The sequence below is a fragment of the Solanum dulcamara genome, chromosome 8 (assembly GCF_947179165.1).
Source record: "Solanum dulcamara chromosome 8, daSolDulc1.2, whole genome shotgun sequence".
In the NCBI taxonomy this organism is placed as follows: Eukaryota; Viridiplantae; Streptophyta; class Magnoliopsida; order Solanales; family Solanaceae; genus Solanum; species Solanum dulcamara.
In genome coordinates this window covers 71,347,759-71,370,887 of record NC_077244.1, presented here as the reverse complement: position 1 = coordinate 71,370,887, position 23,129 = coordinate 71,347,759, and the positions used below count along the sequence as shown (strand labels likewise).

At 37.8% G+C, this 23,129-nt stretch overlaps 2 protein-coding genes across 20 annotated transcripts; both read left to right on the top strand.

The window, feature by feature from the left end:
* The first annotated feature begins 417 nt into the window (after positions 1–417).
* On the top strand, positions 418–6,125 carry LOC129900767 (protein STABILIZED1-like). Of its 3 annotated transcripts, none has more exons than XM_055975798.1 (4): positions 418–3,599; positions 3,930–4,137; positions 5,772–5,871; positions 5,948–6,125. In XM_055975798.1, exon 1 carries the CDS (start codon positions 527–529, stop codon positions 3,584–3,586), a length of 3,060 nt encoding a protein of 1,019 aa, XP_055831773.1. In that variant the 5' UTR covers positions 418–526; the 3' UTR covers positions 3,587–3,599; positions 3,930–4,137; positions 5,772–5,871; positions 5,948–6,125. The 3 variants fall into 3 exon arrangements, with proteins under 3 accessions (XP_055831773.1, XP_055831774.1, XP_055831772.1); XM_055975797.1 differs by having other exon boundaries at positions 419–3,599; positions 3,920–4,137; XM_055975799.1 differs by lacking the exon at positions 3,930–4,137.
* A 7,820-nt stretch (positions 6,126–13,945) lies between these two features.
* LOC129900769 (protein STABILIZED1-like) lies at positions 13,946–21,896 on the top strand. Of its 17 annotated transcripts, none has more exons than XM_055975806.1 (7): positions 13,947–16,871; positions 17,191–17,408; positions 18,174–18,299; positions 18,392–19,948; positions 20,096–20,241; positions 20,377–20,434; positions 21,214–21,896. In XM_055975806.1, the coding sequence occupies exon 1, from the start codon at positions 14,030–14,032 to the stop codon at positions 16,856–16,858; it is 2,829 nt and encodes a 942-aa protein (XP_055831781.1). In that variant the 5' UTR covers positions 13,947–14,029; the 3' UTR covers positions 16,859–16,871; positions 17,191–17,408; positions 18,174–18,299; positions 18,392–19,948; positions 20,096–20,241; positions 20,377–20,434; positions 21,214–21,896. The 17 variants fall into 17 exon arrangements, with proteins under 17 accessions (XP_055831790.1, XP_055831781.1, XP_055831789.1 ...); XM_055975814.1 differs by lacking the exons at positions 20,377–20,434; positions 21,214–21,896 and having other exon boundaries at positions 18,392–18,533; positions 19,605–19,650; positions 19,806–19,948; positions 20,096–20,328; XM_055975810.1 differs by lacking the exons at positions 20,377–20,434; positions 21,214–21,896 and having other exon boundaries at positions 18,392–19,164; positions 19,605–19,650; positions 19,806–19,948; positions 20,096–20,328.
* The last annotated feature ends 1,233 nt before the right edge of the window (positions 21,897–23,129 follow it).

Sequence of the window (23,129 nt, the reverse complement as noted above, 5' to 3'; positions counted from 1 at the left end):
GTCCCGATTTGAAAGTTGGGTCCTGGATCTGGTTTGGAGTCGGGTCCTGATTAAGAAGTCGGGTCTCGCATTAGGTGTCGAATTCAATTTTAGGCTACAATAAAATTAAATAAAATATTTTCAATATTTTTCATCCAGAAAAAGACTATAATATTTTCTCCGTATTGAATTATAAAGTAGGTTATTATTTACTCATGAAAATATGTGTAAACTAGTATTTTACTCAACCCATTTGTTATTCAACTCATTCTTACCCATATAAAATATGGGTGAATTAAATTATTACTCATTTTATATTGATCCATTTTCAATCCGCACAATTACATCCTTAAAATCTAATAGAAAATGGGGTAAAAAAATAAAAATAAAAAATCTAATCTAAAATGTTGGACTCTCTTGGATTTGACGGAAGTCTATTTTTGAGAACTTAATAACTGTTTGAACACTTCCTTCTTCTCCAACACTTCCTTCTTCTCCAACAATCTTCTTCTCTAAATTCAAGTCACATTTCAAAACTCCCAAAACCATGGTGTTCATCAATCTTCCGAATCACAAAACACTAACCCTTGAAATTAATCCTTCTGTAACTTCTCTTCAAACCCTAACCCTAGAAATCTATCAAAAGTTCCATATCCCAATCACTCAACAGCGACTCTATTCATCCTGCCGGCGTCTCCTGGATTTTGAAGCTCCCTTATCCGATCTAGGGATTTCCCCTAATTCGACTCTAACTCTGCACGTTCCTCTTCTCGGAGGTATGCAAGCTCCCGGGGCACCGAAAGCCCGACTCGAATTCCTTCACACTAGACCGCCCCCGAATTATGTTGCTGGGTTAGGTCGTGGTGCCACGGGTTTCACGACCCGTTCTGATATTGGACCGGCCCGTGCTGCCCCTGACCTCCCTGATCGTTCAGCGGTTGGCGGTGCACCGGCAGCTGGAGTTGGACGTGGCCGTGGAAAGGGTGCAGGGGAGGAAGATGAAGAGGATGATGCTGAGGAAAAGGGGTATGATGAGAACCAGAAATTCGATGAATTTGAAGGTAATGATGTGGGGTTGTTTGCATCTGCTGAATATGATGAAGATGATAAAGAAGCTGATGCTATTTGGGAATCTATTGATCAGAGGATGGATTCTAGGAGGAAAGATAGGAGAGAAGCCAGGTTAAAGCAAGAAATTGAAAAGTATCGGGCTTCGAATCCGAAAATTACTGAACAGTTTGCTGATTTAAAGAGGAAATTGTATACATTGTCAAGTGATGAGTGGGACGGTATACCTGAAATAGGGGATTATTCGTTGCGAAACAAGAAGAAGAGGTTTGAGAGTTTTGTGCCTGTTCCTGATACCCTTTTGGAGAAGGCTAGGCAGGAGAAAGAGCATGTAACTGCATTGGATCCGAGGAGCAGGATAGTTGGTGGCATGGAGACACCCTCTTCACAGACGCCAGTTGCAGATTTGACTGCGGTGGGTGAAGGGAGAGGAACTGTGTTGTCAGTGAGGTTGGATAGGATTTTGGACTCTGTTACTGGGCAAACTGTTGTGGATCCTAAGGGGTACTTGACTGATTTGAAGAGTATGAAGATTACTAGCGATGCTGAGATTTCCGATATAAAGAAGGCTCGATTGTTGCTTAAGTCGGTTACTCAGACGAATCCAAAGCATCCTCCTGGTTGGATAGCAGCTGCTAGATTGGAGGAGGTTGCAGGGAAGATGCAGGTAGCAAAACAGTTGATAAAGAAAGGTTGTGAGGAGTGTCCTAAGAATGAGGATGTCTGGTTGGAGGCGTGCCGTTTGGCGAGCCCCCTTGAGGCTAAGTCAGTGATTGCTCAAGGTGTTAAAGCAAATCCTAATTCAGTCAAGTTGTGGATGCAGGCTTCAAAGTTGGAGGATGATACGGCAAACAAGAGCCGTGTGTTGAGGAAAGGTCTAGAGCATATCCCCGATTCAGTGAGGTTGTGGAAAGCTGTTGTGGAGTTGGCCAATGAAGAAGATGCTAGACTTTTGCTTCAGAGGGCTGTGGAATGCTGTCCATTGCATGTGGAGCTGTGGCTTGCTCTTGCTAAGTTGGAAACTTATGAAAATGCTAAGAAGGTACTTAACAAGGCTAGAGAAAAGCTGCCTAAAGAGCCTGCCATCTGGATAACTGCAGCTAGGCTTGAAGAAGCCGATGGGAATACTGCCTCAGTTGGGAAAATTATTGAAAGGGCAATCAGGGCTTTGCAGAGAGAAGGTTTGGAGATTGACAGGGAGGCTTGGATGAAGGAGGCTGAAGGATGTGAAAGAGCCGGTTCTCTTGGGACTTGCCAAGCTATAATAAATAACACTGTTGGGGTTGGTGTTGAGGAAGAAGATAGGAAGAGGACCTGGGTTGCTGATGCTGAGGAGTGCAAGAAAAGGGGTTCTATTGAAACAGCAAAATACATTTATGCACATGCTCTTACTGTATTTAGAACTAAGAAAAGCATCTGGCTTAAAGCTGCACAGCTCGAGAAAAGTCATGGCACCAGGGAATCGCTTGATGCACTGCTTCGAAAAGCAGTTACCTATATTCCAAAGGCTGAGGTTCTATGGTTGATGGGTGCCAAGGAGAAGTGGCTTGCTGGTGATGTTCCTGCAGCTCGAGCAATTCTGGAGGAAGCATTTGCGGCAATTCCTGACTCTGAGGAGATATGGCTTGCTGCTTTCAAGCTAGAGTTTGAGAACCGTGAGACAGAGAGGGCAAGGAAACTTCTTGCTAAGGCACGTGAAAGGGGAGGCTTGGAACGGGTCTGGATGAAGTCTGTCATTGTGGAGAGAGAGCTTGGAAATGTGGATGAGGAGAGGAGATTACTGGATGAAGCATTGAGGCGCTTCCCCTCATTTTTCAAACTTTGGTTGATGTTGGGACAGTTGGAAGAAAGACTTGGTAATTCTAACAAGGCAAAGGATGCATTTGAATCTGGCATTAAGAATTGCCCCAATTGTATACCCCTTTGGCTATCCCTTGCTTCTCTAGAGGAGAAGATGAATGGGCTAAGCAAAGCTCGAGCAGTTCTTACCATGGCCAGGAAGAGGAATCCTCAAAACCCTGAGCTATGGCTTGCAGCTGTGCGGGCTGAAGCTAGGCATGGCTACAAAAGGGAAGCTGATGTTCTGATGGCTAAAGCATTGCAGGAGTGCCCCAACAGTGGCATTCTATGGGCTGCTTCAATTGAGATGGCTCCTCGGCCTCAAAGAAAAACCAAGAGCTCTGACGCTTTAAAGAAGTGTGATCATGATCCTCATGTTATTGCTGCTGTGGCTAAGCTGTTTTGGCAGGAGAGGAAAGTAGACAAAGCAAGAAATTGGTTCAACAGGGCAGTGACCCTTGCACCAGATATTGGTGATTTCTGGGCATTGCATTTCAAATTTGAACAGCAGCATGGAGCAGAAGAGCAGAGGAGCGATGTGCTGAAGAGATGTGTTGCTGCAGAGCCAAAGCATGGTGAAAAATGGCAAGCTACTGCAAAGGCCGTAGAGAACTCTCATGAACCGACTGAAAGCATATTGAAGAAGGTGGTAGCCACACTAAAGAAGGAGGAGACTCTGGCTGAAAATAACCACAACTAATCTGCTACAGTGGGTGAGTCTATGTACTTGATAATCTAGAGAGATTTATAGGTTAGGAGACAGTAGAAACATCCTTTTTTGGATTTTACTTCAAATGGTTGGATCTTGGTTGTATTTGTCACCTTATGTGAACTTAATATTGCAATTTTCCATTTCTCATATTATTATGAACCCAGAATGGATATTTTTCATATTGTTCTCAAGGTTATGTTTCTTCTTCCTTTTTTTTTTTTTTAGAGAAAAGTGCTATGAGATTCCCTTTAATAAAAGGTTCAATCAGTGCTCTTTTTTGGTACCTAAAATTCATGGTGCATTTATTTTTTTGGTTTGAAGTAATTCCCAGGGTAACTTTAAAGACAACAAAAGAAATAAAAGACAATAATGGAAAAAGAGAAGCGATCAAGGGCTGGACTCTTTTCTAACAGGGTGAGTCAGTAGGCTCTTGAAAAGAGAGGATAAATCAGCTGGCGTCCAACTCCACATATGGTGAAGAATATCCTAGAGCTAGATACTATAGAAGAAACAAGCATGCAGGATGCACTCATTCTCAAGTATTCCCTTACTTCTACCTGGAAATTTCATTAAATTCTATTTTCTTGAAGTGTTAGGAGTATATATTCACTTCTAGATCTTATTTTCCTTCTCATGAAAGAATGTGCGAGGTACATTGTCATGACCTTGATGTTGCTAAATGAAAGCTTCAAGTCTGAAATTGATGAAGTTTCTGCATTTTTTGTGCTTGCCTTGAGTTTACTATATTTCCTTTATAATGTCGTATATCTTCTTTCTTTTTTTTCATATACCTTCGATGTTTTATCAGAGATCTCATATAACTTTTATGTATATTACTTTTTTCACTTCGGTAATGTCAAGCATGCAGCAACTCATTTGAGTCTGTGCTAAGAAGTACCTTTGAAGTTCTGCACTTCCTCTGTATCAGTCATGGTTTGACTTTGGAATTCATTAACTGATTTCTGTGTTTTTTGAGCACTTTATGAATTGGTTTGTTAGTAGCTATCGAAAAGTGACATAGTTGCAGTGGTGCTTATGCTTTTGCACGAACAAGAACTAGATTATGCAGCGCATAACTCAGTTATCTCTGTCAGTTTAAGCATTTTACAGAATTTATGCCCTTCCCCACAGTTGACCGATTTCTGACTCAGTATGAACTTTACATGAGAGTTGGGAAATCTCTATTTACATGTGGACTATGTGGGGTTCACTAGTTACTCCTTGGTATTCAGGTGTAATGTTTAATGAGAAAAGTTGCCTGGTAAAAAGTAGGATAGATGTAACTTCTTGGTTAATTTATATGTGATATATCTTTCCTTCGTTCATGAAAGCAAACACTGCTCTGAAGATACTATGCTATAAGAGGGAGGCGACAATATGTGCAGGAGGGAGTAAGATAATGCTGCATCTCCAAATGTATTCTTGAATGAAACATCCTAGTAAAATAATTTTCATAAAAATAGTTATCCTTGAATAAACCTAATTGATAGATGATATATAGTTTAAGATGTAATAGCGAGCCTTCATTTCCTATAGCTTAAACAGTCTTGACTTACACAACCCAACACCTTAAGGCAATATTGGAGTAGCCTAGGCCATTATAAACCATTTTTCCACTTACACAACCCATGTGGGACATGTTCTTTAACACTAAAATTTGCATTGGCAGTTTCACTCTTTTATCTCTTCCTTTCTTCTTTGTTCTATTCCGTATATGTTTCTTTATCAATATTTGCTTCCTTCCAACATACATCTCATGGCTGTTCTGAATCTTTTATTTACTTGGCTTAGTGTTTAGGTAGTAATTGACTTCTGATCAGTCAAATGGACAGCCTCTTATTCTGGAACCTTAATTTTTTTGCATTTGTCTGTTACTTCTTTTTCTCTTCTCTTTCTTAGACTCATTTTTCTTAAGACTCCAGAATTTTATAGTTGTGACTTGTGTATAGACGTATAGTCATAGACAGCTTAGTCTCTGTAACTCGAATTTCAGAAAGGTCTTTGAGATCATTTGACATGGTTTATTGTCACCTTTTTAATTTGACAGTCTTTATTTAAGAAAGTCCTCTTTAAGCATTCTTAGTTTCTTGGGGAAACAAATATTTTTAACATTGGATATGATGATATGACGTATTCCCTTTATAATTTTTGTTTGACATACCTTCTCTTTCAGGAGGTTGCAGGGATAATCAAATTGTCTGCTCATGCTAGCTTCAGTTTGTTCGAGTGCCGTAAGGTTGTTACTGGTTCTAAATCTCCAGACCTTGGGAATGGTACTATTTCCTTTCCACATTATAAATTCTTTTAAGGTCGAATATTCTGCATTTTAAACATGTATATTTTCTGCAGAGGAGTATATTGGTTTGGATGAAAATAAGTATATTGGAGATCTTCTGGCGGACTTTAAGGCATCGAAAGATAGAAGTAAAGGGGAGATTTTGCATTGTAAGTTGATTTTCAAGAAAAAGTTGTTTCGAGAGTTAGATGAAGCTGTTACAGAGCCAATGTTCGTGCAACTATCGTAGGTTCAAGTACGTTAGTTTGCTTTAGTTAATTGAGCTATGCTAAATGTTTAAGTCATTGGTATACCTTCAAATTTAAGTTGATTCTACTTCTTGATAATATTTGTTGTGTTCACAGTTGCAACATGATTACATAATGGGCAATTATCCTGTTGGCAAGGAAGATGCTGCACAGATGTCTGCTTTGCAGATTCTGGTTGACATTGGATATGTGGATGGCCCTGAATCTTGCACGTCAGTAGTTCCTTTTTTAACTTTTGTTCCTTTTAGATTATGCCTCATGCTTTTCTCCCAAATTTGACTTGTATCCAGTTTCTTATTCCTTCTTACTAGTACTTTTCCTTTCAAAGCTTGAACATGTTATAGTGTTTATGCCTTTTCTATATTCTAAATTGTTTTTTTTATTCTAGTTGACTGGACATCACTGCTGGAGCGATTTCTACCCAGACAAATTGCAATGACACGGGCAAAGAGGGAATGGGAATTGGATATCCTTTCTCGTTACAAAGTGATGGTAAGAGCTTTATCTGGGTCTTCTTGGTCAATGAATAATGTTATAAGAAATTGAATAGAAGCTCTTTTATCGACTTTTTCCTTAATGATGTTTTTTATGCTTAACTATATGTGTTTTCATTCATACTAAAAGGTGTTCTCTAATCAATACAACAACAACAACTACGCCTCAGTCCCCAACAATCGTGGTCAGCTTGATGGATCCTTGCTATTCCATTTAAGCTCGTGTCATCACCACACAAGTGTTCTCCAATCAATATTAGATTATTTATGTTTCCTGCATTTCTCGAAGCCATTTTTGTGAGCAGGAAAAGAGAACTACCAGCAGTTCTCGACTGTTGTCCCTGAGTTACTTTTCAACCGTTCACTTTGTTCTATCTGTTTCTTTTTTCTTTTCATTCTGGCTAGTTTTCCCTTCATTTATTTGAAAATCTGCTAACCAGCTATCCCATGATTTATGTTTAAATTACTTGGATTATAGTTTAGCCATGAATTGCCTGTGTTTGTGAAATGCTACCAACATAAGGTTCATTCTTTTAATTTCTTTAGGAAAATCTGACAAAAGATGATGCCAAACAACAATTTTTGCGGATCCTGAGGACCCTTCCTTATGGGAATTCAGTTTTCTTTGCTGTTCGAAAGATTGATGATCCTATTGGACTTTTGCCTGGGAAAATCATTTTGGACATTAATAAGCGTGGGGTATGATATAATGTATGGTGTTGCTTAACTATTTTAGAAGTGCAATGTGTATTTACTTTAGGCATGATTTCTTTTTCTCCACAGGTTCATTTTTTCCGTCCAGTTCCAAAGGAATATTTGCATTCAGCTGAGCTTAGGGACATAATGCAATTTGGTAGCAGCAACACTGCTGTGTTCTTTAAGATGAGAGTTGCTGGTGTCTTGCACATATTTCAGTTTGAAACGAAACAGGTTCCAAGTGTTTCTATTACCAAGGAACATGCTTATGTTATGTGTTCTTAGATTGTCATTGAATCTGACTCACCATTTTGCATAGCTTGACATCTCCATTCTATGTAGGGAGAAGAAATTTGTGCTGCTCTGCAAACACATATTAATGATGTGATGTTACGCCGCTACTCTAAAGCCCGCTCTTCTGCTAACGGTTCTGTTAACGGAGATGTTCCAAATAATCTCAAAACTGCAAACACTGATATTAATGAAAGACGCATTCAGGATTTGTCTAGAGCCCTTGAAGAATCTCAGAAGAAAGTGAATGATGTGAGTGGTATTTGTTGTTGTAGAAGAAACTTTTTTGCTTTTTGCGAAGTTAGAATTGAAATACATAATGTATAAGGTATATGCTGCTGGTAATATGAAAACAGGGTCTGTTCTTTTATGTTAACATAAGTTGACTCGCCATAGTAGAATAGATTTCTCATCTCCTTCTATCAGATGTCTCTATGGTGAAATGTACACGTCACCCATTTGCTCTACCCATTATGCATTCATCCATCTCTTCAATTACAATAGTCAAATACAATGAGATGTAATTTTAGGCACACATTTGCTTTGAGCTCATGGTCTTTGTAATGATAAGCAGTTGCTGGAAGATTTACATGAAAGGCAAAAACAAGAATCAGAGATGCAAGAAGAATTGGACAACTTAAAAGATAACTTGAGTTCCGAGAAGCAAAATTTAGCAGCGGCTGCTTATGATTGTGATAAATTCAGATCTTTATGCGATGATAAAGATGCAGAGCTTCAGGTGTTTGTTAAATGTCCTTGAATTTGATTTATTGAGGCAACAATCATCTCATTTTATTAGTCCATTCCTTACAGGCTGCCCTAACGGAGAAGCGAAACTTGGAAATGCGGCTTTCAAAGTTAAGTTCTCAAGGTTTGGAGAAAAATATTACGAAAGAGTTGGTTGAAGCAAATAACCAGGTAGCTACAAATTTGTGTTTGGCCTTAAATTTTTGTCGAAATTAGTTGGTTAGCTTAATAAACCTACAAAAAACAAACTTATGTGGCTTTCACTTGCACGTCTTACAGAAGATCCAAGAAGAGTTGAAAGCTCGTACTATGGATTTGCGTACTGCAGAAGAAACAAAGAGGAGGCTTTTGAGTGAAAAAGCATCACTTGAGGAAAAAGTCATAGGACTAGAGAAGAAGAAATCAAATGAGGTATGCTGCCTTAATGTCTTTGTGTTTAGCATGCATTCTGTATTTGTATTGATATTTTTATTTGACTGCACTGATTTTTTGAAGTACAGATGGAAAATCTCCAGAAAGAATTTGAAAGAGAATGTAAGGGGCTGAGGCTCCAAGTCTCTGAACTTCAAAGGAAACTAGAAGAGGCCAAACATGACTTGATTGGTGCACAGTCAGGTGTTGAAGCTAAAGACAAGGAGCTAGAAATGTTACAGAATAATTTGAAGGAGCTTGAGGAGCTGAGAGAAATGAAAGAGGTGAACATCTTGTACTGATATTTACAACTAGTTGCTATCGGTTATATGATCCTCAATACCCATTGGTTCTGTATTGTAAGGATTCATGATTCAGTAACTATTTTTAAGCTGGCAGTACACTTACAAGACCCTCTGCCTTTAGATGTGTTTGGAACCAGCAATGTTAGCAAGCTCACACGGGCAGAGTTTATACTAGATATTTGTGTCATAATATATGCCCTATTTATTATGGTATGTCAAACATCATATTTTCATTTTTAATATGACAATTACTTAACAGGACATTGATCGAAAAAATGCACAAACTGCTGCCATCTTGAAAATGCAAGGGGCTCAATTGGCAGAAATGGAAGCACTTTACCGAGAGGAACAAGTTCTGAGGAAAAAATACTTCAACATAATAGAAGGTAAAAATTACCGGCCTTACTTTATTTTGTGCCTCTTGACATTTTTTCTTAAAAAAAATTATTTGCTATTTCTATTTGAAGTGTAATGTTATGGACCTTACTCATCCTCAGATATGAAAGGCAAGATCAGAGTCTACTGTAGATTAAGACCACTTTGTGAAAAGGAAATTATAGCGAAGGAAAGAAATGCCATCAGAAGTGTCGATGAGTTTACTGTTGAACATTTATGGAAAGATGATAAGGCAAAACAGCACATGTATGATCGTGTCTTTGATGGAAATGCTACCCAAGATGATGTGTTCGAAGATACTAAGGCGAGCAAGAAGTCAATTGATCTCTTTTAGATCTAATCTGTGCATATTGCCTGACAGCTTCTCAGTTTGATACGTTGTTGGTGCAGTATTTGGTGCAATCAGCTGTAGATGGATATAACGTTTGCATATTTGCATATGGACAAACTGGATCTGGCAAGACATTCACAATCTATGGAGCCGATACTAATCCAGGACTGACACCAAGAGCTATGTCCGAACTCTTTAGAATTATGAAACGAGACAGTAATAAGTTCTCTTTCTCTTTAAAGGTAAACTCCTCTGATTCTTTAAAAGATTATGATAGGTTTTTATTCCGGTTTTAATTAGTTTAGGTAGTACATTAATTATGCTTCAAATTATCTTACCTTATAAAAAAAAGTACATTAATTATGCTATGCTTCAACTTTCTAAATTTCCACTTCTTCGATGAAACATGAAATTACAAAAATTGTTAAGACTATTAGTATTTGAATGTTTTCACCTTGTGAGAATGAGTTCAATTTATTTTTTTTAGAATGTTTTCAACTTGTTTTCTTTTCGTATGATTTCTCTCCTTATTCGGTGCTTTTAAGTTATAGAGTTCCTGAATAGATGGACTTCCTGGAAGGCTCATAGTAATCTCATAATTGTTTATGAACTTGTTCAGGCGTACATGGTAGAGTTGTATCAGGATACGTTGGTGGATCTTTTATTGCCAAAGCATGCAAAGCGCTTGAAATTGGATATAAAAAAAGATTCAAAGGTTATTGTTATTTAGAGCTTCTCAAATTATCAATATTTCTTAAGTCAATAATTCCTTTGCAGTCCTCTTTTCATTTTACTAAGCTTGAATAAGCGTATGTTTATCTTTTTATTTTGGCTGTAACAATTAGCAAAATTTGGCACAAACAGGGCATGGTTTCTGTAGAGAATGTGACAGTGGTTTCTATTTCAACGTACGAGGAGCTTAAGACAATAATCCAAAGAGGATCTGAACAGCGTCATACGACTGGAACCTTGATGAATGAGCAGAGTTCAAGATCTCATCTTATTGTTTCAGTTATTATTGAGAGTACCAATCTTCAAACTCAGGCAATTGCCAGAGGGAAGGTAGGTGCATCACTCTCTTTTGCTTCTTGTGACAATTTGAACTCTTGCGACTTATATGATGCACATCCTAGGGGATTTGAAAGTGCATGTAGACAGAAGGTTGTAATATTGGTCACTCGCTTTGCCTTCGTTTGAATAGGAAACTTTTTTGCATCCTGATAGTTTGATGGAGTAGCTCAATTTTTTCTTTGTATCTTTAGCTTCTACTTTATTCTTTTCTATGTGTCTGCAGCTGAGTTTTGTGGATCTTGCTGGCTCAGAAAGAATTAAAAAGTCTGGTTCAGCTGGCAATCAATTAAAAGAGGCTCAAAGCATCAACAAGTCCCTGTCAGCACTTGGTGATGTTATAAGTGCATTATCTTCCGGAAATCAACACATTCCTTATCGAAATCACAAGCTAACCATGTTGATGAGCGACTCATTAGGTGGAAATGCTAAAACCCTGTAAACATCTCTCCAGCAGAATCAAACTTAGATGAGACTCACAATTCCTTGACGTATGTTCTTATTTGTGCGTATATGTTCTTTATTGTTTCATTTCTTGTTCGTGTTATTCGTAGATAAATGAGCAAATAATTTTCCTCAAATTGATCGTTTAACTATCTGGAAATTTGGTTTCCATGCTTCACAGGTATGCATCAAGAGTCCGTTCTATTGTAAATGATCCCAGCAAAAATGTTTCCTCTAAGGAAGTTGCTCGTTTAAAGAAGCTAGTGTCATATTGGAAGGAACAAGCTGGTAGAAAAGGGGATGATGAGGAATTGGAGGAAATCCAAGATGAACGACCAACTAAAGACAAGACTGATGGTCGTTATTCAATGTAAAACATCTAGAATTGAACGCGAGGAATGATAATCAAGTTGAGAATCTTGTTTAGCTGCCTCAAAAGTTTGATGAGGGAATACTGAATTATTGAACAGCTTGTTCAGCTGGTACTAAGTGGTTGAGATTTTCCTTCCCAGAATTTTGCTTTCTGATTGGGAGGCTTAAAGAATTTAGCTTAGGGAGTCCTCAATCCTTATGTTGTATAGAATATGTGTATATTATACTTATCAATCAATCAATGGTTACTTCATTCTTTCTCCCCAAATTATTTTTCTTTGTTTTGGATGTTGAAAATCCTTATTATGTTGATAATTAGGATCGAAACATAGATGTGCATGGTGAACAATCAAAACTCCTAAATATACGCAAGGCGTGGATCTTGGTTGAAATTTATTTTGAGTATATGGTTTGAGCCATGGATAAAAGGGAACCAAAATTTTTTAACGAAAAGTATTCTGGTGGTTCTTCGAATAATTTATGATAAGGGGGCTCATTACTTAGGCCAGAAGTAGTAAGTCTATTTATTAGATAAACAACATAGTGACAAGCCAATGACCACAATTCAGGTGCTAGAGAGGCTTCATTAGTTCTGGCTGTTTCAATAATGTGACGATGTCATCGTTCAGATATGGCAACTCGTTCGGATGTGTAAGGTGGTGAAATTGAATGCTCAATACCATTTTGTTGTAGGTAGGGTTTAAGACCCATGTATTCACTCCCGCCATATGTATAAACAGAGACAATTTTGTGTTTAAAATATTTTTCCACCAATGGATGAAATTTTTCAAAAATAGAGGCAACCTTACTTTAATTTTTTGTTGTATACAACCAAATATATTTGGTGTAATGATCAACAAAGATGCAGTAATACAACATCATGTCGATGGATAAAACGGGAGATGGAACCCATAAATCACTGAATAAAGTTTGCAACGGAGCATTACTATTTAAAGCGAGTCGTTGAAATGGCAAACGATGAGCTTTATTGGATGAAAAAGAATTACAAAACTCAAACTTTTCTTTGATGTTATTCAGGATGAAATCTAGAATTTTCAAATAAGAATGACCTAAGCGACAATGCTACAATTGTCGAGAGACTTTGATGGAGGTGAAATTGACGGAGGGAGGATTATGACCATGTGTTGTCACTCATAAAGTCTATTTTTGTTCCGTCTTTGTACCAGCAGTCTTCAAGTTTTGAGATCCTTCACAAGAAAAGAGTACGGAAAAACTTCAATAGAGGTTAGATTGTCATTGCAAAACTTGACAACTGAAATGAGGTTCTTTTTTATAGAAGGAGCACAAAGAGTGCCAGAAAGCATGAAATTAGCATTAGAAGCCTTCATTTGAGTTAAATCGGTATGAGTAATGGGAATAATTTTACCGTCATCCATGGACACTTCCTCATTGCTAGTATATTCTTCAAGGTTGTCCGAATCTGTTATTACATGATGTATTGCTCCAGTTCAAGGATTCAGGAATTTGCATCTGGGTGATGATTCGACACAAAATTGATTTTTGCTTCAAAGTGATTGTGTGACTTTGAGTAATACACATCAGCCGTGTGACCAATCTTTTGGGCTACTTAGCACTTGTATTAATCTGAAATAATTAGGCTAAGCAGCCCTACTTACCACATTGATTTGTTCTGTATACTCCAACCCAAAAAGAATTGATTATTTATTATATCTTGCATTTTCTTTTTGGAACCAATAGAGAAATTTCAGCAGAATAATGGTCCATTTATTTTTCAACATTCTTACCAACTTGATTTCAAAAATAATAAATCCCTTAAAAGGGGTTTAACAAAATCCCTAAGAAATCACTTTAATTGAGGAATTTTGCCTTGTAGGATTTGTTGCTACCTATAGAAGCAACGTTAGACTATTCTTACCTAATTATAAACTTCGTAGTAATGACAATGAGCAAAAACTTCTCTTATTTCATTTCTTCATTAATCTCGCCAAAAAACAACCTTAAGTAGTAAATCCTTGTTTTATCAAATACCTCACCATTCTTTTTCTTTACCATTTTTATTTAAATACGTAATTATTTTCCAGATCTCATTTATAAGATTACACTGAATATGTTATTGTCATTACAGACTCATAATCCAACCCGGAATTGACTTAATATGATATGGTAACTAGGAAAACAAATTAATACTCCCTCCATCACAAATTATTTATCGTAATTTTTAAAAATAGCAGTTTAAATTATTATTTTTTCACTTTAAAAGTTCAAGATAAAATTATTTCAAGCTCCCTTATCCGATCTAGGGATTTCCCCTAATTCGACTCTAACTCTGCACGTTCCTGTTCTCGGAGGTATGCAAGCTCCCGGGGCACCGAAAGCCCGACTCGAATTCCTTCACACTAGACCGCCCCCGAATTATGTTGCTGGGTTAGGTCGTGGTGCCACGGGTTTCACGACCCGTTCTGATATTGGACCGGCCCGTGCTGCCCCTGACCTCCCTGATCGTTCAGCGGTTGGCGGTGCACCGGCAGCTGGAGTTGGACGTGGCCGTGGAAAGGGTGCAGGGGAGGAAGATGAAGAGGATGATGCTGAGGAAAAGGGGTATGATGAGAACCAGAAATTCGATGAATTTGAAGGTAATGATGTGGGGTTGTTTGCATCTGCTGAATATGATGAAGATGATAAAGAAGCTGATGCTATTTGGGAATCTATTGATCAGAGGATGGATTCTAGGAGGAAAGATAGGAGAGAAGCCAGGTTAAAGCAAGAAATTGAAAAGTATCGGGCTTCGAATCCGAAAATTACTGAACAGTTTGCTGATTTAAAGAGGAAATTGTATACATTGTCAAGTGATGAGTGGGACGGTATACCTGAAATAGGGGATTATTCGTTGCGAAACAAGAAGAAGAGGTTTGAGAGTTTTGTGCCTGTTCCTGATACCCTTTTGGAGAAGGCTAGGCAGGAGAAAGAGCATGTAACTGCATTGGATCCGAGGAGCAGGATAGTTGGTGGCATGGAGACACCCTCTTCACAGACGCCAGTTGCAGATTTGACTGCGGTGGGTGAAGGGAGAGGAACTGTGTTGTCAGTGAGGTTGGATAGGATTTTGGACTCTGTTACTGGGCAAACTGTTGTGGATCCTAAGGGGTACTTGACTGATTTGAAGAGTATGAAGATTACTAGCGATGCTGAGATTTCCGATATAAAGAAGGCTCGATTGTTGCTTAAGTCGGTTACTCAGACGAATCCAAAGCATCCTCCTGGTTGGATAGCAGCTGCTAGATTGGAGGAGGTTGCAGGGAAGATGCAGGTAGCAAAACAGTTGATAAAGAAAGGTTGTGAGGAGTGTCCTAAGAATGAGGATGTCTGGTTGGAGGCGTGCCGTTTGGCGAGCCCCCTTGAGGCTAAGTCAGTGATTGCTCAAGGTGTTAAAGCAAATCCTAATTCAGTCAAGTTGTGGATGCAGGCTTCAAAGTTGGAGGATGATACGGCAAACAAGAGCCGTGTGTTGAGGAAAGGTCTAGAGCATATCCCCGATTCAGTGAGGTTGTGGAAAGCTGTTGTGGAGTTGGCCAATGAAGAAGATGCTAGACTTTTGCTTCAGAGGGCTGTGGAATGCTGTCCATTGCATGTGGAGCTGTGGCTTGCTCTTGCTAAGTTGGAAACTTATGAAAATGCTAAGAAGGTACTTAACAAGGCTAGAGAAAAGCTGCCTAAAGAGCCTGCCATCTGGATAACTGCAGCTAGGCTTGAAGAAGCCGATGGGAATACTGCCTCAGTTGGGAAAATTATTGAAAGGGCAATCAGGGCTTTGCAGAGAGAAGGTTTGGAGATTGACAGGGAGGCTTGGATGAAGGAGGCTGAAGGATGTGAAAGAGCCGGTTCTCTTGGGACTTGCCAAGCTATAATAAATAACACTGTTGGGGTTGGTGTTGAGGAAGAAGATAGGAAGAGGACCTGGGTTGCTGATGCTGAGGAGTGCAAGAAAAGGGGTTCTATTGAAACAGCAAAATACATTTATGCACATGCTCTTACTGTATTTAGAACTAAGAAAAGCATCTGGCTTAAAGCTGCACAGCTCGAGAAAAGTCATGGCACCAGGGAATCGCTTGATGCACTGCTTCGAAAAGCAGTTACCTATATTCCAAAGGCTGAGGTTCTATGGTTGATGGGTGCCAAGGAGAAGTGGCTTGCTGGTGATGTTCCTGCAGCTCGAGCAATTCTGGAGGAAGCATTTGCGGCAATTCCTGACTCTGAGGAGATATGGCTTGCTGCTTTCAAGCTAGAGTTTGAGAACCGTGAGACAGAGAGGGCAAGGAAACTTCTTGCTAAGGCACGTGAAAGGGGAGGCTTGGAACGGGTCTGGATGAAGTCTGTCATTGTGGAGAGAGAGCTTGGAAATGTGGATGAGGAGAGGAGATTACTTGATGAAGCATTGAGGCGCTTCCCCTCATTTTTCAAACTTTGGTTGATGTTGGGACAGTTGGAAGAAAGACTTGGTAATTCTAACAAGGCAAAGGATGCATTTGAATCTGGCATTAAGAATTGCCCCAATTGTATACCCCTTTGGCTATCCCTTGCTTCTCTAGAGGAGAAGATGAATGGGCTAAGCAAAGCTCGAGCAGTTCTTACCATGGCCAGGAAGAGGAATCCTCAAAACCCTGAGCTATGGCTTGCAGCTGTGCGGGCTGAAGCTAGGCATGGCTACAAAAGGGAAGCTGATGTTCTGATGGCTAAAGCATTGCAGGAGTGCCCCAACAGTGGCATTCTATGGGCTGCTTCAATTGAGATGGCTCCTCGGCCTCAAAGAAAAACCAAGAGCTCTGACGCTTTAAAGAAGTGTGATCATGATCCTCATGTTATTGCTGCTGTGGCTAAGCTGTTTTGGCAGGAGAGGAAAGTAGACAAAGCAAGAAATTGGTTCAACAGGGCAGTGACCCTTGCACCAGATATTGGTGATTTCTGGGCATTGCATTTCAAATTTGAACAGCAGCATGGAGCAGAAGAGCAGAGGAGCGATGTGCTGAAGAGATGTGTTGCTGCAGAGCCAAAGCATGGTGAAAAATGGCAAGCTACTGCAAAGGCCGTAGAGAACTCTCATGAACCGACTGAAAGCATATTGAAGAAGGTGGTAGCCACACTAAAGAAGGAGGAGACTCTGGCTGAAAATAACCACAACTAATCTGCTACAGTGGGTGAGTCTATGTACTTGATAATCTAGAGAGATTTATAGGTTAGGAGACAGTAGAAACATCCTTTTTTGGATTTTACTTCAAATGGTTGGATCTTGGTTGTATTTGTCACCTTATGTGAACTTAATATTGCAATTTTCCATTTCTCATATTATTATGAACCCAGAATGGATATTTTTCATATTGTTCTCAAGGTTATGTTTCTTCTTCCTTTTTTTTTTTTTAGAGAAAAGTGCTATGAGATTCCCTTTAATAAAAGGTTCAATCAGTGCTCTTGTTTGGTACCTAAAATTCATGGTGCATTTATTTTTTTGGTTTGAAGTAATTCCCAGGGTAACTTTAAAGACAACAAAAGAAATAAAAGACAATAATGGAAAAAGAGAAGCGATCAAGGGCTGGACTCTTTTCTAACAGGGTGAGTCAGTAGGCTCTTGAAAAGAGAGGATAAATCAGCTGGCGTCCAACTCCACATATGGTGAAGAATATCCTAGAGCTAGATACTATAGAAGAAACAAGCATGCAGGATGCACTCATTCTCAAGTATTCCCTTACTTCTACCTGGAAATTTCATTAAATTCTATTTTCTTGAAGTGTTAGGAGTATATATTCACTTCTAGATCTTATTTTCCTTCTCATGAAAGAATGTGCGAGGTACATTGTCATGACCTTGATGTTGCTAAATGAAAGCTTCAAGTCTGAAATTGATGAAGTTTCTGCATTTTTTGTGCTTGCCTTGAGTTTACTATATTTCCTTTATAATGTCGTATATCTTCTTTCTTTTTTTTCATATACCTTCGATGTTTTATCAGAGATCTCATATAACTTTTATGTATATTACTTTTTTCACTTCGGTAATGTCAAGCATGCAGCAACTCATTTGAGTCTGTGCTAAGAAGTACCTTTGAAGTTCTGCACTTCCTCTGTATCAGTCATGGTTTGACTTTGGAATTCATTAACTGATTTCTGTGTTTTTTGAGCACTTTATGAATTGGTTTGTTAGTAGCTATAGAAAAGTGACATAGTTGCAGTGGTGCTTATGCTTTTGCACGAACATGAACTAGATTATGCAGCGCATAACTCAGTTATCTCTGTCAGTTTAAGCATTTTACAGAATTTATGCCCTTCCCCACAGTTGACCGATTTCTGACTCAGTATGAACTTTACATGAGAGTTGGGAAATCTCTATTTACATGTGGACTATGTGGGGTTCACTAGTTACTCCTTGGTATTCAGGTGTAATGTTTAATGAGAAAAGTTGCCTGGTAAAAAGTAGGATTTTTGACAAACTGAAAGCTTTGTTGGCAGATATGGCACACATGACAATTCTATCACCATGCCTGATTACCTCAACTCAGTCCATGACAAGTCCATGGACCTTGCAGTGATTTTCTTTAGGAAAGTTGTCAAAGAGGTTAACAAGCATGCAACGAGGTAAGTTAAAAAGCTGGATTTGAATTAACTAGTACCTCGGCATCAGACGAAGTCACCTTCAAATCTCACTACCTTTTTTTTTTGTTAACAAGAAAAACCTGAAGCCGCTACCCTTTGGGTGTGCACAGGGTAAAACCCCCGTTCTTATGCAATAGTTCGCTGGTAAGGGATTTTGAACTAGGCAAGCCCGGTGCGACAACCTCGACCCAGAAGGCAAACCCCTTACTTTTGCTGGTAAGGGATTTCGAACTCTCGCTACCTTTTTTAGACCTCTCTCTTCTTCGCTAGCTAAATCTAAGAGACCGATGGAATTAATTAATTGCTAGGTAAATTAGCATCCAACGTAATAGAATTTATTATTTTATGTTACTTATGAATGTTTTGTGCGTTGTCAGAGAAAATCAATCAAGGCAGTTTTTTGGGACTTAGTAGGTGCTGACAATCTTGAAAACATTGTACTGGCAGTTATCAATGAAACAGTTTGGTTGAGCTGGTCAAAAGATGATCTCTTTATTAGCTTTTAATATCTACGAACTTAAAGGTCTTGACTTTTCTTGAGTCTTTAGCTCAGCCAATAGAAACAATTAACAGTTGTTGAGCGAACGATAATTTTGTGTTAGTTGACCTAAGCTGCACCCTTACTGCTGGGGTAGGGCTAGGCCTCTAATCCCTACGTGCCCTTGAAATAACGTCAGTGCATCACAAATTTATCATTGTTGTTTTTACATCACACTTTGATCGAATATGGCAGCTGGTATGACCAGACTCTTTCTGAACATACTTATCCAACCCAATGGAGGCAAATGACTTCAGAATTTGCAGCTTATCTGAGCAAGTCCTTAGTAAGTGCTTAAAACTTACCCAGGTAAGAGTCAATGAAGCATAATTTCCAGCTGAAGCACAATAGTTGCAGTAGTTTATTCTCAGCTACCTAAGTTAAGGTTGTGGTTTTGTCTGTGCATGTTGATTTCCTTCATGGCTGTTATGTTGGGGACCTTAGTGGAGAAGGGCTATAAACTTGTCTTAGGTGAAACTGAAAAAATCACTTGGTTTTGGTGAAGCAAAAAGCAACATAATCTAAAAGTTTGAAACCCTTAGACGGGGGTGAGAGATGGCAAATAAGTTTAACTGATGCTATTTTGTAATTTAATAGATTAGGGAACATAAGTTATTGCACTGAACTCTTTCTTCCTTAGGCAAGGTATTATATTGACTTATGTTATGATTGTTAAGGCTATGATTGTTAAGGCTTGTCCTTTAAAAGGGTACTTATGATGCTAGTGTTGAATAATCTCGAAGCTGCAGGTATTGCAGCTAAGACCACTCATGACACCATCAATTTTCATTTGTGGTAAGATTCAAGAAAACTGATCATGAGCAAGTTTGACGGTTTTATCAGAACCGTGCCTTTTATTTTGGTTTTCTCTTGCCTCTCACCCCATCCTCCTCTTTTCCTTCCTATGTTTGGGTCAAAAATTGGTCTTTTCCCTCTTTTCTTTTTCACAGTATACAAAGGTTTGTAACTCCATGTGACTGAATAATTCACAAATCAAGACTATTCTATGCTTCAACTCTCCAGCAGTTATGTCTCTCCTCTGCCTTGGTTCTTGCAAAATGGACGTTACAATGAGTGGATCTTGGGCAGATAGGTGAGATTCTCTGTCTATTTCTTTTTCTCACTTTCGATCTGGCTCAAATAGCCTGTGCATAGCTTCCTCAATTTCTCTCCTCAAACAACCAATCATATTGTCCTAATTTTATTTGATAAAATAGTTTTAACTTCCTTTAACTTGTAGGTTGACAAATTCTGTTTGGTACAGATCTCATATTCTAGCAGAACAGGATGGATTAGCATCTTGATCATGTTCCAATGTGAAAATAGTTCAGCAATTTGCTTTACTTGACATTTAAGAATGTTTAACAGAACCAGACGGAGAAGACGGTAATAGTCATCTTGAACTTTATCCATACTGAGGGATGACAACTATTTTTTGGTATAAGACTTTCTGAGATGCTGCATGATGTTTTACATTCCCGATAATCATATAATTTGCAATTAGTATTATATGGAAGGTAGCACCGATGCAGACATCATATTGTGCACTTCTTTTGGCCAGAACTTCAGCTGCTGGTAGGTTAGTAGTCTTCTCCTTGACAAACCACCATACGAAGATTCACTTGGTGATGATGTTCATGGTGAAAATGATGAAAGTACTTTGGGTGTTTGAAGGGATGAGTGAGAATATAGAGCCCGTTTGGATAGGCTTATAAGTTGGTCAAACAAACTTATAAGAGCCCGTTTGGATTGGCTTTAAGTTGGTCAAAGCCAACTTAAAGTCCCTTTTTAGCTTTTGGACGTGTTTGTCTAATGCTGACTTTAAGCCATAAAGTTCTTAAAGTCAGTCAAAAATGAAAAGTTAGGATTCCTAACTTTTTTTTTTCCAAAGTGCTTAAAGTCATTTTCTTTGACCATGAAAATTACTTTTATATCCCTTATATTTTAACTAATTCCTAAACTACATTTTTTTATTCTTTTAACCCTAAAATTCACATCATAAGCACTTTTATCCAAACACTCAACTGCTTATTTTAAAAAATAACTTTCAGCACTTCAAAGTTCTAAAAGCACTTCATACATAAAAGTTATTTTTTTTAAGCCAATCCAAACAGGCTCTAAGCCCTTTTTAGCTTATTGTGGTGTTTGGCTACCAACTTAAAATGCTAAATTTAAACCATAAAATTCTTAAAGTTATCCAAAATGAAAAGTTGGAAATCCTAACTTTTTGTTTGGAGGCCTTAAACCATTTTCGTTGACCATTGAAATTATTTTTATATCCCTTATATTTTATTTTAATTTCCAAAGTACCCTCTTAGCTAAAGCCCTAAAATTCACATTTGTTCCTCATTTCTTCAGCAACAACGCAGCCTCCACGATCTCTGTTCATCATCTTCTACAACAGCGCAGCCTCTAAACCCAATGGTCCAGCTGGTTGGTTCTACAACGTTGCCACTAATAAAAAGGCTTCATCTGATTACTCTGCTTGGACTGCTAAACAGACTTTCAATTTTGATGACTAACCAAGAAATTCGAGCATAGCCAAAAAAGGAAGAAGAATGAGGCGATAGAGAAAAATGGGATTTTCTATAAAAGGGTGGTTGCCCATCTTTGCTTTGCCAGTGATTTCTCCATTAATGGAACAAAAAATCAACAACCCTTTGAAAAACAAACATTATACCTTCATCCAAACACACGTTAATACTCTTCTTGCTTTTTCTTTTTTTCTTTCTCATTTCTTTGTGCTGCTGATATTGTAAATGGGCCATGATGATTGATTGCTTTCTTTCTAGGCTATGTTCAATCACGGCATTGAGAAAAATTCGACCCGTAGCTTGATCAGGCGACCCGGTTAAGGCTTTGAATAGCAAATTGGTGTCTGCAGCCATGGCGGCGTCGCTTTTCCCTTTTGCTTTATTAAGAAATACAACAAATTTGAGCCCTTAATCACCGTTAACATAGGATATATTTGTTGGAGGAAGAAGAATGGTTTAATTAATATTCTCATAATTAATACACAACTCTTCATTTCAAAATCAGTGTCTTTTTTAGCTCATGCACCCCCGTAACATGTATTTATAAAAAATTAACTTAAATAAATATTTTATAGTGGAAGTGATTTTACAATATAAATTACTTTTGATTTAAATCAACTTTAGAGTTTAAAAATCTTTTAAATCAACTTATTATAGTGTTAACAGCTTTAAGGGTATTTAAGTCATTTTGACAGAAAATAAGTGCTTAACAACACTTATTAAGCACTTATTTGCCAAACACATCTACAACTTATTTTCAGCATAAGCACTTTTATTCAAACACTCAACTGCTTATTTATAAAAATAACTTTCAGCATTTAAAAGTTTTAAAAACACTTCATACATAAAAGTCACTTTTTTAAGCCCATCCAAACGAGCTCATAGAAGAAAAGAGTACAGAATTATAAAAAATGAAAAAAAAATTGATGAATTTTCCACGTGTCAAATGCGTGAATTTCACATGCCAACATAGATCTGATTATGGCTTTTTAAGGGTATAATTATTTCATTTTAAAATAATTTAGGAGATGATAAAATTTCCGTAAAATTTAAGTGTGTAATTGAAAATTCGTATATAGATTGAAAGGGCTTTTGGTTATTTTCTCTTACTAGAGTGTATGGAAAAGATATATGAGCTGTCTAATTTCTGAAAATGCCCGCCAACTTTTATTAAGTTGGGATACTATTTGCAAACATAAGTAAGAGCGTGTGTCAATTGATTTATTTTAAATAGTTTTTGATTTTCAATCCTTTATTTTTATTTTTAGAGGTGTTTGATAAAGACTAAAAAATATTTTTAAGCTAAAAAGTACAAAAATAAAAAGTCAAAAGTTGGATAAAATCTACTTATGGTTTTTAGCTTTTAGCTTATAAGTTACTTAAAAATAGCTAATCCAAACACATGTGGATTACCCGAGCGGAGCCATTTGGTGCAAGGGGTTCATCTAAATCTCTTCGGTAAAAAATTAAACTATATATCTAAAATTAAAATTATATATTATATATATATATATATATATATATATATATATATAATAGATGTTGGATTTTCTTAAATTATTGGTATGTTTGCTTTTTTATGAAAAAGGATAAAAAGTTAAAATATCGAACATATTCTTACGTGAAGTCTAACTTGACAATTGGATCTAATTTTGGGTCTTTAAAAGATAGGCAAACAACAACAACAACAATTCAGTGAAATTCCACGATGTGGGGTCTGGGAAGGGTAGAGTGTACATA